The sequence below is a fragment of the Coffea eugenioides genome, chromosome 11, assembly GCF_003713205.1.
Source record: "Coffea eugenioides isolate CCC68of chromosome 11, Ceug_1.0, whole genome shotgun sequence".
Taxonomy (NCBI): domain Eukaryota; kingdom Viridiplantae; phylum Streptophyta; class Magnoliopsida; order Gentianales; family Rubiaceae; genus Coffea; species Coffea eugenioides.
Window position 1 is genome coordinate 25929771 of NC_040045.1, and position 14943 is coordinate 25944713.

The 14943-nt window shown below is 36.0% G+C and overlaps 2 protein-coding genes across 2 annotated transcripts; both read left to right on the top strand.

Annotated features, from left to right (window-relative positions):
- The first annotated feature begins 10333 nt into the window (after positions 1–10333).
- LOC113752140 (probable disease resistance protein RF9) lies at positions 10334–11573 on the top strand. The gene is made up of 2 exons (XM_027296273.1): positions 10334–10500; positions 11243–11573. Exons 1-2 carry the CDS (start codon positions 10334–10336, stop codon positions 11571–11573), a joined length of 498 nt encoding a protein of 165 aa, XP_027152074.1.
- A 1947-nt stretch (positions 11574–13520) lies between these two features.
- Positions 13521–14760, top strand: LOC113752141 (probable disease resistance protein RF9). Its single transcript, XM_027296274.1, has 2 exons — positions 13521–13687; positions 14430–14760. The coding sequence occupies exons 1-2, from the start codon at positions 13521–13523 to the stop codon at positions 14758–14760; spliced, it is 498 nt and encodes a 165-aa protein (XP_027152075.1).
- The last annotated feature ends 183 nt before the right edge of the window (positions 14761–14943 follow it).

Genomic DNA, 14943 nt, shown 5'->3' on the forward strand with positions numbered 1-14943 from the left:
ATTGAAGACAACCAAGTGAAAGACATAAACAATGCAAAGATCACAAATGTAACAATAAGTAAATAAAAAATGAAAGGATTGCAAACCAATTAACTACTCAACTCCTCTTGAACTTGTAGATTAATTGAAACAAGCTACTTCAAGTTGATGATTTACAATCACTCTTGTGTACAAAGGAAGGTTCACCTCCTCCTTGTCCCGAACTCCACTCAGTCAAGCCAGGACGTTTTACTATCTCCCAGGACAACCCTCACAGAGCTACACTCATGAAGTATTCACTCACCAATGAAAAGTTTACAATGAAACTCACACCACTAAGACTACAAATCTTCTTTGAAGAGTATTTTCTCACTAAAATCACTGAGTTTGTTTGGACAAGCCAAATTTGGTTTGCAAAATTTGTTTTCACAAATCCCAATCACCTTTTTATCTTCCCAATCACCTTTTTATCTCACATACATCACATCACAAAAAGTGCTACAGTAAATATCTCAAATAAATCATCCAAATAAACTCTTATCCAAACAAACTCACTCTAGATCTTTTGTATCTTCAGTGTGCAAAAATTGTTTGAAATATCTGACCAACCACTATATATATAGGATCAAGAAAGTGCCTCATTAATGTTTCAAACGGATAGAAAGTAGCTGAAGAGTCAACTAGTCGTTGGAGTGTCGAACGTCCGATAGCCCTGTTTTATGCGTCCGACAGCAAGCAGTGAGTTTAAGAGATTTTCTTCAATTCTTTCGGACGTCCGGTAGGCTGGTTTTCTGCGTCCGAAGATATGATGTAAAACTGAAAATTTTTCTTCAATTCTTTCGGACGTCCGGTAGACTGGTTTTCTGAGTCCGAAGTTGCGCAATGATTATCGAACGTCCGGTACTGTCTTCTTGAGCATCTGACAGGTTCAACATACTCTGTCTTTTTCAAATGTGCTTAATTTTTGAATCTGATTTGATTCATTTCTGAAAAAGCCTTTGAGGAGATGTTAGTAACATCCATTTGTTTTGTAATCATCAAAAGTTAGGGACCAAGGTCAACATTCTCCCCCTTTTTGATGATAACAAAACAATGGATGGAAGAAAAAAAAATTGAGCATATAAGCATAAGCTCCCCCTCACACAATACATCTAAACTTATGAATTCAGAATAACTCCCCCTTACACATAGCATCCATTTCTCTCCCTTTTTGTCATCATAAGATGAGAGTAAAAAACAGCTACCAAAAACCAGCAACAATAACAGAGAATCCAATAATCCAAATAAAACAAAGAAATGACAGTAATCACAGAAAATCATCATGAGATTAGCATTATTCTTTTTTCACTCTTTTTGACATCATACAAACAGTAAAAAATCAATAAAAACTCAGTTCAAAATATCAGAAACATCAAAAGAGAATTACAAAAAAGCATTATGAACAAAAATCTCATCAATCTTACCAATATCTCTTACTTGTTAGAGTTAATATCATGTCTAACTATCCACATGCATTTCATGCCTTTTTTCATATTCTTTCTCACATAGCAATCACTTTTCATATGACTTTTTTGACAACAGAAATTACACATAACCTAAGAGTTATTTATATGAACAGATTTAATAAATCTTACTTGTCTTCTCTTATAAATAGCAAATTCGTTGGAATTAGAATTCAACCTATTCTTTTGAAAACAGACTTGTTTCTTGTGTTTAAGCAATTCATTTAGACCATCCATTCTTCTTTTCAAATCACCTTGTTCCTTTTTGAATAATTCACAAAGTTTTGTTTTTCTATCAAGCTCAAAGTGTAAAGCAGTCTCACTCTTTTTGAAGTAATCATTTTCAGCTTTCAACTTTTTATTTTGTTGAAAAAAATTTGCATTATCTCAAAATAAAAAACTAATTTTCTGTTTTAACTCCTTGTTTCTAGTATAGGATTCTTTCAAACTATCATGCAATTTTATAATGAAAGATTCAAGATCATCATTAGTTTCATCATCACTTTCAAATTGAGAGTTACAAGATGTTACCTCATCATCTCTAATGGCCATAAAAGCCAATTGAGCAGATTTTTCTTCCTCTTCAATTTCACCATCAGAGTTGCACTCATTTCATGTGAATTAAAATTTGTTGAATCTTGATTTTCTTCCTTCTTTCTTCTTCATCACTGGATACTCACTCATGTAGTGTCCAAGTTGGCCGCATTCATAGCATTTATCAGTTTATTTTTTGTTGAACTCTAGTTTCCCTTTGTTTCTCAAGTTGTTGGACTGATTCGGGAAGGAGTTGCTAGATTCACCTTTTCTGAATCTCCTCTTGTTAAGTATTCTTTTGAAGCCTCGTGTGATGAGTGCAATATCACTATCATCACCTTCCATGTCATCTTCACTCACCGAGGCTGCATCATCTTCATCTTGTGAAGCCTTCATAGCAATATTCTTTCTCAGTTTTGTGTCTTCTTCTTCCTGCACCTTGGACTTGAGATTTAACTCATAAGAAGTCAGTGAATTAATGAGAGATTCAATAGGCAAGGTATTTAGATCTTTGGCTTCCTCAATAGCAGTCACTTTACTCTCTCAATCCTTCGATAAAGCATTCAGAATTTTTCTGTTTTTCTCACCTAGAGAGTATTCTTTTTCCAGCACCTCCAAATCCTTAATGAGGTCATTGAATCTACAATACATTTCATCAATGTTTTCATGAGGTTGCATCTTGAAGGATTCATACTTTGTAACTAGAATGAACTTTTTTTGTTCTCTAACATTCTCACTACCTTCATGAATTTCTCTCAATTTATCCCAAATTTTCTTGGCTAACTTGCAGCCTTTGACTCTAATAGATTCATTTGAGTCTAAAGCACAATATAACACATTCATGACTTTTCCATTTAATGTGAGATGAGCTCTATCCGCAGCAGTCAGTTCACTTCTTATTTTTGGTCTAGATCTCTGAATATTTTCATCTATAAGAGAGGCATCATATGGACCTTCACTAATAATAAACCACAATTCAATATCAATAGATTGCAAAAAGATAATCATTCTTTCTTTTCAATTTACTGTAGACACCAAATTTTAGTGTAATTGCATTTACTTTTTATTTTTTAGTTTTTATTCGTTGTGTTAGTTTTATTCGCTTTATAGTTTTTAGTTTTTTTTAGTTTTTTAGTTTATTATTATTTTTAAGTTCCTTAGCCTTAAAGGAAAAAAGAAGAAAAAAAGATGAAAAAAAGAGATTGAAAATGGCAACTTGGTTTTAGTTTGTTTATTTTGATGTGATTATTATTATTATTATTACTTAATTCTATTATCAATTTTGTTAAATTAATTTTTTGAAAAAAAAAAAGAAAAAGAAAAGTGCCGCGACATGCAAAGCTGCGTTTTTCCGCAGCTTGCAAAGAAGATTGCAGCAGGGCCTTGAGGGCAATATTGAGCTATAAAGGGCCAGGTGTCTAGGACACCTCAGGCCCTAGAGACTTCTAGAAGAGGATAGGTGGAGGGTGGAAATGAAAGAGGAAGGACAAGAGAGTAGGGGAGCCGTGGGATGAAGGGCTTTGGTGAAGGTGGTTGGCATTTTGGGCAGGAGCCGCAAAGAGGAGAGGGCGGAGAGATAGAGAGTAACGGCTGGAAATCTGCAAAAGAGGGAAAAAAAAACAGAAGAGACGGCTGAAAGGGGAGGTTAGATACGGCTAGGGTATTAGGGAAAAAGGGAGAGCATACAGGGAGTGACGGCCGCAAATCTGGAGGGGAAAAAAAAAAAACAGCGACAGAGTAGAGAGTTGGGGGATAACAGAGGACGGCAGAGGTGAGTGACGGAGAAACAAAAAGGAGAATGGCTGAGTGAGGAAATTAGAAAAGGAACCAAGAGCTGGGTTTGGAGCTGAGAATTAGAGAGTCTGAAAGAAAGGAGAGAACTTCGTGAGGGCTGAACAAGGAGAAGAACCAGATTAAAGCTCCAAGTTGCGTTTTTTTTTCCAGTACTGGGCATCTCTGTGACAGAATCATCTTCATCAGTTTGTGTTTAGACGTCTCGCCTAAGAGTCTTCGTGATTGATCAACCTTGTAAGCGTCAAGGTAATCTCTTTTGCCTTCTACTTCTCATACAAGCCTAGATGTTCTCTGAACATGCCAAAGATCTTGCTGCTGTTTGTTATGAACGTGCTTTGCTGTTTTGATTCTTATGGCAGCCGAATGGGTTGGGTTTTGTTGAAAATCTATTGTTTAATCTTGTCCTGAGGAAATAAAATCTGATGGTTAATGTTTTTGGGGAAATTGTTGCTCTAAGTTGTTTGCTTGACTTGATATGCCGCAGATTTGAAAAATCAGAAACTTGTGGGGTTTCATGAACAAATTTGTTTTTGCCAGCTTTTCCTCTAACTCAGATTTTACTTTTGTTTGTGCACTTAGTTTTGAATTATGATGAGGTGTTTGGGAGTTTTTCTATGGGTCTTTTCCTGCTGAGTCCGTGAGATTTGCTTGAATCCTAGTTTGGTTATGTTGAGTATGAAGGCCTGCTGCAACAGCTTTGAAGTTTTGGTTTTTGTAGCAGCAGTTTTGAGAAAGAATCAATCTTTTTGGGCTGCTAAAGTTTCCAGAATGGCCTAAACTACCTTTGGGGTTTTGTTTGTTGTTTCATGGTATCCCGTGTATGTGCTTGCTGCCATTTCAAATAGCAAGGTGTGGTGTACCATTAAACTGCTTCAAGTAGCTAGAATCTGCGGCAGCAATGATTTTTCTTTTGCTTGTTCAAGTTTTGGCTTGCTTGAGAGTTATGTTTTCTTTGGTGCTCGGTTGACATTGGCAAGCTGTGGTCATGTTTGCCGTGAGTTTTTCTCTTTGAGCATCTGCTGCATTTTTACATTCAATGGCATCGTAGAGCTGCTGTTGCTTGTAGTGTCTTCTTCATACATGAAACCTCTTGCATTTCTTGCTGCGTTTCTTCTCTCTCTCTTATTGTTGGGTCAACTCAAATGCTTTGTTTCAATCTTGCAACAAGTAGTTGAAACTTTGGTCCTTGTTGAAATTGCTCGCATGACGAGCTGGAAAGGATTTCACGGCAGAAATGTTGCAGCAATGAAAACTCTCGTGTGCATGCATGGAAATAAAAGGAAAAATTACACTCCAACCCCTTTAATTTTGTCTAATGATACCACGGCCCAGAAACTTTGGAAATTTGATCGATTTTATCCCTTTTAACATGTTAGTTTTCCCTTGGTATGCTTTTGTTTGGCTCATGGACAAACTTTTTACGAATTTTAGGATGAAATAAGAAAGCTTAATAGTTTTAGGACAAAACATAGGAGCTCATATTTTGATTTTCCGTCTGATTAAGATCTTGGCCAATTTTATCGTTGAATCCAATGAATTGTTTTCCATTTTGTTTTGAGAAGTTTAGCACTTACTTTTGATAGATTCTACTTTGAGTCACCAGTTGAGTTTAGAACTTTTTTTTACTTCAATTAGATTCTTTTCCACTGTAATTTCTTGAATTTCAATGTGCTTTTTTATGAAGGTACTCTAAGTGATCCCTTGTTGTGTTAATTTGCATTGTGCATTTTATTTTTGTGTTTAATTTTTGTTTCATGAGATTATTTGATAATTAAAGTGGTACCTTGACCCTTTTATTATTTTGGAGGGTAAATTAGTAGTTTCGCCTCGTTAGAGCATTGATTCAAGGGAGGTACACTCTATCCCTTATTTGCACTTCATTTGACCCTACGTGCTCCTACGTGTTATGTGAATATGCAAGTCTATTTCGCTTTCCTTGCCTTTCCTTAATTCCTTGCATTTATTTCATTTATTTTTACTTTTATTTAAGTTATTCATTATGGGGTATATGTACACCTCTTGGCTTGTAATAGATAGGGCTTGGCGAGCAATTTGGTCCATTTTTCCCTTCCCCTTTTGTTTTAGTTAGCAAATGTAATAGATTCATTAGCTTGGTTGCATGCCTATGTGTTATGTGTTAAGTGCTTTATTAAGCTCTTGCATCTAGTCGAGCATGCTAAGTGTTATGTGCTACGTGTTTATAAGTGATTCGCATGTCTACTCGCTTTTTATAGTCATGAATGAATGTGATGGATGAATGGACGTCACCACACTAGTCCAATGCTAGTTGTGGCCCCCTTTCCCGTCACCACACTAGTCCAACGCTAGTTGTGGTTCATTGTCCCGTTTTCCACTAGTCCAACGCTAGTAGGAAATTCTTAGAAAGGGCTAGTCCAACGCTAGACCCAATAGGCCGTTCCCCTTTCGTTAGTGCATATTTGCATGTTCACTACATTTCATGCATTTTCTTAGTTTTTTTATCATTTGGCATGCTCCTCGAACCCCTTTCCCCTTCATTTTAAGATTTTTGCACCTCATGCTAGTTATAGGGTACATTTGCTTGAGAGTCCCCTTTCGACAAGGGAAACGAGCGAGTGTGGCTCCACAAATAGCCTTAGCACGCTAGTTCCCCCTTCTAATCAAAGGGAAGATTAAAGTCACAAAGTTAGGACTCCCCGTTCCCGTCTTGATGCATTCCTATAGGATTCATGCATTTCATTTATTCGCTATCCTATACACTTCTACTTTATATTCTATCCCTTTTTCCACATTCTCACTTCACACTACTTTTGGACGTTTTCACTTAACTACTCACACTTTATACCATATCACTCGCACACACGCACTTTATGTTATTTTCACATTATCATTCTTTACTCACCTTACCTTGTAAATACATTTGCACACCTCCACTTACATCCTATTATTTTTATCACTTTTCTCACTTCACACAAACTCACATTTTCACATGGCATGCATTCCACTCATTTTTACGTCATTTAGGATTATGTGTGACCTCTCCAAAGGATCATTATTGGGCTTCACAATTAATGTGATTGGCACCACTCAACCTTTGAAGAGAAATTTCCCCCATGTCCCCCTAGGTCTAGGTTTTTGCATTCATATAGTCATATCCAACACGCGATACATACCTTGGGTAGAAAAATTAGGAAAAGTTGGGTTAAGTCACGCAACTAGCCTTGGCTAGGGTGAGAGAGTGCCTTAGGTCTTGCCTTTGCCTTCTCCCTTATCAAATGTGACCCCCGATCCCTCTTTTTGGTTATGTAGACCCAAAAGTTCTTTAAAAGGGTTTATTTACTTTTTTCATTCAAAAACAAAAAATCATTTTTGGGTGACTTGGTACACCCTAACTCTATACCAAGTGGCGACTTTATTTTTGATACACAAAAACCCTTTTGAACTTTATATGGCCAAACCGTCGCATTTCACAATCCCACGGCCTTTCATTTTTCACTTTCACACACGTTCACATTCATATCTCACACACCACACTACTTCCACACCACAACATCAAAAAGTGGGGCGCGACACTTACATTATTTGACCCATTAAACATAAGTGGTCTAATCACAGAATGTCCTTCAAAAAATATGGCATTGTTGGTTGTCATTTTTACTCTCAAGCCGATTGAACTTAATCTCTAGGAGACCAAACTCTGATACCAATTGTAAAGATCGAAGACAACCAAGTGAAAGACATAAACAATGCAAAGATCACAAATGTAACAATAAGTAAATAAAAAAGGAAAGGATTGCAAACCAATTAACTACCCAACTCCTCTTGAATTTGTAGATTAATTGAAACAAGTTACTTCAAATTGATGAATTACAATCACTTTTATGTATAAAGGAAGGTTCACCTCCTCCTTGCCCCGAACTCCACTCGGTCAAGCCGGACGTTTTACTATCCCACAAGACAACCCTTACAGAGCTACACTCATGAAGTATTCACTCACAAATGAAAAGTTTACAATGAACCTCACACCACTAAGACTACAAATCTTTTTTGAAGAGTATTTTCTCACTAAAATCACTCTAAATCTTTTGTATCTTCAGTGTGCAAACTTTTTTTGAAGTATCTGACCAACCACTATATATATAGGATCAAGAAAATGCCTCATTAATTCTTCCAACGGATAGAAAGTAGCTGAAGAGTCAACTAGTCGTTGGAGTGTCGGACGTCCGATAGCCCTGTTTTATGCGTCCGACAGCAAGCAGTGAGTTTAAGAGATTTTCTTCAATTCTTTCGGATGTCCGGTAGGCTGGTTTTCTGCGTCCAAAGTTATGATGTAAAACTAGAAATTTTTCGTCAATTCTTTCGGACGTCCGGTAGGCTGGTTTTCGGCGTCCGAAATTGCGCAATGACTATCGGACGTCCGGTACCGTCTTCTTAAACGTCCGACAGGTTCAACATACTCTGTCTTTTTCAAATGTGTTTAATCTTTGAACCTGACTTGATTCATTTCTGAAAAAGCCTTTGAGGAGATGTTAGCAACATCCATTTGTTTTGTAATCATCAAAAGCTTGGGACCAAGGTCAACAGGATTAGGTACTGAAAAAAAATTGGAAATGATTCCAGATGTGTTGAGATTTTTAACCAAGTGGTAACTCTTGTGCAAATGCCTAAAGAATTCAACAATAGAGTTAGGGTAGAGGATGTTCAACAAGGAGAAGATTATGATAAAATAAGCCATGTGCCTTCAGTTAATATTCGCAAATACTCTTTTTCCCCTTTTCCTTTTTTCTTGTCTAATTTTTCTCCTTTTAACATTTAATTTACGGTTCTTGGAATTCCCTTTTTCTGAGCATCTAGTTCCAATCTCAATTTTGAGAAGCTTCACCAACATCGTTCAATATTTTCTTTTGCCTTTTTAATGAATATTGTTTTTTTTAATCCTTTTTTCCTCTTTGGAAGAAACGGGATCATATTACTTGCTATGAGAGATTCTTTTTAGTTTTATCTTTCAAATATTTATTTTTGTTTTTCTAGGATATCATCTAATGTAACTTCTGTTCTGTGACTGTTTAAGGAATTTGGTGATGAGGAAATAAGTTTATATTTGAAAGCATTGCCTTCCATATTCTGAGGTGAAATCAAAATATTTTGCTAATTTTCTCGTGTTTGGAAATGGGTTGACACAATCTCTCATAAATGAAAGTTAATGGATTAGTATGCGTTAGTGTCATTTATTGTACTCATCAACAAATTGTTGCATAGAACCAACAGTCACTATATATGGGAGGTCAAGGGGTCAAACCTTACCTCCCGCAACTTGCCACTATATGCAGCTTTTGGTTTTCAGTGGTTTAAATCCAGACGTCTTTAAGGCTTGGTGAAATTGAAAGTTAAGGGTTCAAACCTTGCCTCCCATCACTTGCCACTATATGTGGCTTTTGGATTTAAATTGTTTAAATTCATACTGGTGCGTAGTGCACCCATATCGTCTAATGATGGTTCAATCCCTGACAAAAAAAAAATTATTTCATAGCTCTCGCTTAAATTATGCTAGAGTTGGAGTAGAAATAGACAAGTGATTATTGACAAAAAAAGAAAACAAATTGTTGCATAGCGTAAAAAATATCTATCAACCATTTAAACTTTTTAGGCTTCCCTTGTAGAAATCATCCTAATGTGATAAGTTTCATAGGTTAGATAAGAAAATTTTTTGACTAAATCTCGCAACTAACCTTGGCTAGATTGAAAGGGTGTCTTAGGTTTGAACTTATCAAATCTTTGCCTTCCTTTTCTTCAATCATGTCTCCCGAACTCTTTTTTCTTGTTTCCAAAGATCTAGAGTCGTCTAAAAGGTGTTTTATTTTTTATTTATTTTCATTTAAAATATATTTTTAGGTGACTTGGTACACCTAAATTCAATACCAAGTGGCGACTGCTATTGTTTCTTAAAACCTCTTTTAAACTATTATTTTGGGCCAAAACCATCACATTTTTTAAGTCCCATTAAAGGCCCTTTTTTTAATTTTATTTACCAAAAACTCATTTTTGAATCACTTTCAATCCCCATTTTTTCTAACTTCACTTTTTTCACATATCTTTTAATAAAACATCATTTCTTTTATTCTAAAAGAACTAATTTCTTTAACCCAAAAAATTTAATTTTTTTGAAAAATGGGGCACGACAGCTTGTGAAGATTTGGACAAGATGGAAAAGTTAGGAAAGAGAATGTTGAAAAACTGTGGGGTCTTCCATTGGCCGTGGTGGTTTTGGGGGGAATTCTTAGAACTAAAAGAACACTCAGGGAATGGAATGAAGTGCATGAGAATATCAAATCCTATTTGGCTAAGGGAGAAAAGAATGGAAAAGATGGAGAGGTGCCAAAGGTTTTAGTTACGGTTACTATGACCTCCCTTGGCAACTAAAACCATTCTTCCTTTACTTTGGTAAACTCGGAGAAGATTCTGACATTGGAGCAGAGAGTTTATATTGTATATGGATAGGAGAAAGTATAATATTTGAGAAAAATAGAAGAGAGCAAGAAACAATGATGGATGTTGCAGAGCGTTACTTGGAAGAATTAGCTAATAGATGCATGGTTGAGATTAAAGTACATGAGCAGGGGAAGCATGCAGTAACAAAGTTGGAGTCATGTCGGATTCATGATCTTATGAGAGATCTATGCTTAGCCAAGGCAAAAGAGGAGAATTTGTATAAGTTTGTCGATCGAAGTACTACATAAGATTCTTCTTATGGAAATGAAGAACAGTTCGATTTAGTCCTTTATTTGCTTCCAAATGACATCTTTGAATACAACTTTCGGCCAAAAGAACAAACTAAGCATCTTCGCTCATTCTTGTGTGATCATTGGTAGGCAAAGGGGAATATTTTAATCCAGGGGTGAGAATAATGACCCAAGTCAAGAATTTGAAGATGCTTAGAATTTTGGCAATTTTATCCTCCAATATGGCCTCCGAAAGTTGTTTTCTCAAATCACCTCAGTGATATGTTGGTAATCTTATCCATTTGAGATGTTTGAGATTGAGGTGTAATCATTTAAACTTGCCATCTTCTGGGCAATTTAAAATACTTGGAAACTCTCGATTTATCAGATAGTTATCATTGTAGAAAACCGAACGTGTTATAAAAATTAGGACATTTTTATCTTTTGGATTGGTAGCAGTGGGGCCCTCGGTCTAAGCTGTGGACCGCAGCTGGCGATACTTGAATCATTCGATAACAAGTTTTGCTATCCTAAAGAAGTATGCAAATTATCGAATCTCAGAGCTTTCAAAGCAATTGTGTATAAAAATCTTGAGGACCTGGAACACATCATCAATCATATATCAAACTTGCACTGCTTGCGCATTAGCTCACTTGCAATCAACCGCTGTAATTTTGGCTGGATCAACTCCAACAATTCGAATTTGGATGTGCTTTCTTGGGTGTTGTTTTGTAGGAATATTCATGAATTGAAAATCGTGGATTGTTTATGCAAGAAGTTGCCGGATTACCAATCCCATATGTTTCCTGACCCTGCAATACTTGCTCAATTGAAGCTGTATTGTACTAGAATTGAGGAAGACCCAATTGGAACACTCGAGAGGCTTCTTAACTTAAGAATGATGGAACTTGGGATGGATTCTTTTCGGGGCCTAGAAATGATTTGCCACTCAATGGGATTTCCCCAACTAAAACATCTCGGGTTTCATGGTTTGGGTAACGTAAAGCAGTGGAAAGTGGATGAAGGGGTCATGCCTAAGGTCTCAAGTTTACGGATTTGGTACTGAAAAAAAATTGGAAACGATTCCAGATGTGTTGAGATTTTTAACCAAGTGGTAACCCTTGTGCAAATGCCTAAAGAATTCAACAATAGAGTTAGGGTAGAGGATGTTCAACAAGGAGAAGATTATGATAAAATAAGCCATGTGCCTTCAGTTAATATTCGCAGATACTCTTTTTCCCTTTTTCCTTTTTTCTTGTCTAATTTTTCTCTTTTAACATTCAATTTACGGTTCTTGGAATTCCCTTTTTCTGAGCATCTAGTTCCAATCTCAATTTTGAGAAGCTTCACCAACATCGTTCAATATTTTCTTTTGCCTTTTTAATGAATATTGTTTTTTTTAATCCTTTTTTCCTCTTTGGAAGAAACGGGATCATATTACTTGCTATGAGAGATTCTTTTTAGTTTTATCTTTCAAATATTTATTTTTGTTTTTCTAGGATATCATCTAATGTAACTTCTGTTCTGTGACTGTTTAAGGAATTTGGTGATGAGGAAATAAGTTTATATTTGAAAGCATTGCCTTCCATATTCTGAGGTGAAATCAAAATATTTTGCTAATTTTCTCGTGTTTGGAAATGGGTTGACACAATCTCTCATAAATGAAAGTTAATGGATTAGTATGCGTTAGTGTCATTTATTGTACTCATCAACAAATTGTTGCATAGAACCAACAGTCACTATATATGGGAGGTCAAGGGGTCAAACCTTACCTCCCGCAACTTGCCACTATATGCAGCTTTTGGTTTTCAGTGGTTTAAATCCAGACGTCTTTAAGGCTTGGTGAAATTGAAAGTTAAGGGTTCAAACCTTGCCTCCCATCACTTGCCACTATATGTGGCTTTTGGATTTAAATTGTTTAAATTCATACTGGTGCGTAGTGCACCCATATCGTCTAATGATGGTTCAATCCCTGACAAAAAAAAAATTATTTCATAGCTCTCGCTTAAATTATGCTAGAGTTGGAGTAGAAATAGACAAGTGATTATTGACAAAAAAAGAAAACAAATTGTTGCATAGCGTAAAAAATATCTATCAACCATTTAAACTTTTTAGGCTTCCCTTGTAGAAATCATCCTAATGTGATAAGTTTCATAGGTTAGATAAGAAAATTTTTTGACTAAATCTCGCAACTAACCTTGGCTAGATTGAAAGGGTGTCTTAGGTTTGAACTTATCAAATCTTTGCCTTCCTTTTCTTCAATCATGTCTCCCGAACTCTTTTTTCTTGTTTCCAAAGATCTAGAGTCGTCTAAAAGGTGTTTTATTTTTTATTTATTTTCATTTAAAATATATTTTTAGGTGACTTGGTACACCTAAATTCAATACCAAGTGGCGACTGCTATTGTTTCTTAAAACCTCTTTTAAACTATTATTTTGGGCCAAAACCATCACATTTTTTAAGTCCCATTAAAGGCCCTTTTTTTAATTTTATTTACCAAAAACTCATTTTTGAATCACTTTCAATCCCCATTTTTTCTAACTTCACTTTTTTCACATATCTTTTAATAAAACATCATTTCTTTTATTCTAAAAGAACTAATTTCTTTAACCCAAAAAATTTAATTTTTTTGAAAAATGGGGCACGACAGCTTGTGAAGATTTGGACAAGATGGAAAAGTTAGGAAAGAGAATGTTGAAAAACTGTGGGGTCTTCCATTGGCCGTGGTGGTTTTGGGGGGAATTCTTAGAACTAAAAGAACACTCAGGGAATGGAATGAAGTGCATGAGAATATCAAATCCTATTTGGCTAAGGGAGAAAAGAATGGAAAAGATGGAGAGGTGCCAAAGGTTTTAGTTACGGTTACTATGACCTCCCTTGGCAACTAAAACCATTCTTCCTTTACTTTGGTAAACTCGGAGAAGATTCTGACATTGGAGCAGAGAGTTTATATTGTATATGGATAGGAGAAAGTATAATATTTGAGAAAAATAGAAGAGAGCAAGAAACAATGATGGATGTTGCAGAGCGTTACTTGGAAGAATTAGCTAATAGATGCATGGTTGAGATTAAAGTACATGAGCAGGGGAAGCATGCAGTAACAAAGTTGGAGTCATGTCGGATTCATGATCTTATGAGAGATCTATGCTTAGCCAAGGCAAAAGAGGAGAATTTGTATAAGTTTGTCGATCGAAGTACTACATAAGATTCTTCTTATGGAAATGAAGAACAGTTCGATTTAGTCCTTTATTTGCTTCCAAATGACATCTTTGAATACAACTTTCGGCCAAAAGAACAAACTAAGCATCTTCGCTCATTCTTGTGTGATCATTGGTAGGCAAAGGGGAATATTTTAATCCAGGGGTGAGAATAATGACCCAAGTCAAGAATTTGAAGATGCTTAGAATTTTGGCAATTTTATCCTCCAATATGGCCTCCGAAAGTTGTTTTCTCAAATCACCTCAGTGATATGTTGGTAATCTTATCCATTTGAGATGTTTGAGATTGAGGTGTAATCATTTAAACTTGCCATCTTCTGGGCAATTTAAAATACTTGGAAACTCTCGATTTATCAGATAGTTATCATTGTAGAAAACCGAACGTGTTATAAAAATTAGGACATTTTTATCTTTTGGATTGGTAGCAGTGGGGCCCTCGGTCTAAGCTGTGGACCGCAGCTGGCGATACTTGAATCATTCGATAACAAGTTTTGCTATCCTAAAGAAGTATGCAAATTATCGAATCTCAGAGCTTTCAAAGCAATTGTGTATAAAAATCTTGAGGACCTGGAACACATCATCAATCATATATCAAACTTGCACTGCTTGCGCATTAGCTCACTTGCAATCAACCGCTGTAATTTTGGCTGGATCAACTCCAACAATTCGAATTTGGATGTGCTTTCTTGGGTGTTGTTTTGTAGGAATATTCATGAATTGAAAATCGTGGATTGTTTATGCAAGAAGTTGCCGGATTACCAATCCCATATGTTTCCTGACCCTGCAATACTTGCTCAATTGAAGCTGTATTGTACTAGAATTGAGGAAGACCCAATTGGAACACTCGAGAGGCTTCTTAACTTAAGAATGATGGAACTTGGGATGGATTCTTTTCGGGGCCTAGAAATGATTTGCCACTCAATGGGATTTCCCCAACTAAAACATCTCGGGTTTCATGGTTTGGGTAACGTAAAGCAGTGGAAAGTGGATGAAGGGGTCATGCCTAAGGTCTCAAGTTTACGGATTTGGTACTGAAAAAAAATTGGAAACGATTCCAGATGTGTTGAGATTTTTAACCAAGTGGTAACCCTTGTGCAAATGCCTAAAGAATTCAACAATAGAGTTAGGGTAGAGGATGTTCAACAAGGAGAAGATTATGATAAAATAAGCCATGTGCCTTCAGTTAATATTCGCAGATACTCTTTTTCCCTTTTTCCT

Excerpts from the sequence above, each read along its gene's own strand:
- LOC113752140 (XM_027296273.1), top strand. The coding sequence starts at position 10,334 with ATGGATGTTGCAGAGCGTTACTTGGAAGAATTAGCTAATAGATGCATG. Across the intron at positions 10,501-11,242 it reads AAAGAGGAGAATTTGTATAA|GAATATTCATGAATTGAAAA; the intron begins GTTTGTCGATCG and ends GTTGTTTTGTAG.
- LOC113752141 (XM_027296274.1), top strand. The coding sequence starts at position 13,521 with ATGGATGTTGCAGAGCGTTACTTGGAAGAATTAGCTAATAGATGCATG. Across the intron at positions 13,688-14,429 it reads AAAGAGGAGAATTTGTATAA|GAATATTCATGAATTGAAAA; the intron begins GTTTGTCGATCG and ends GTTGTTTTGTAG.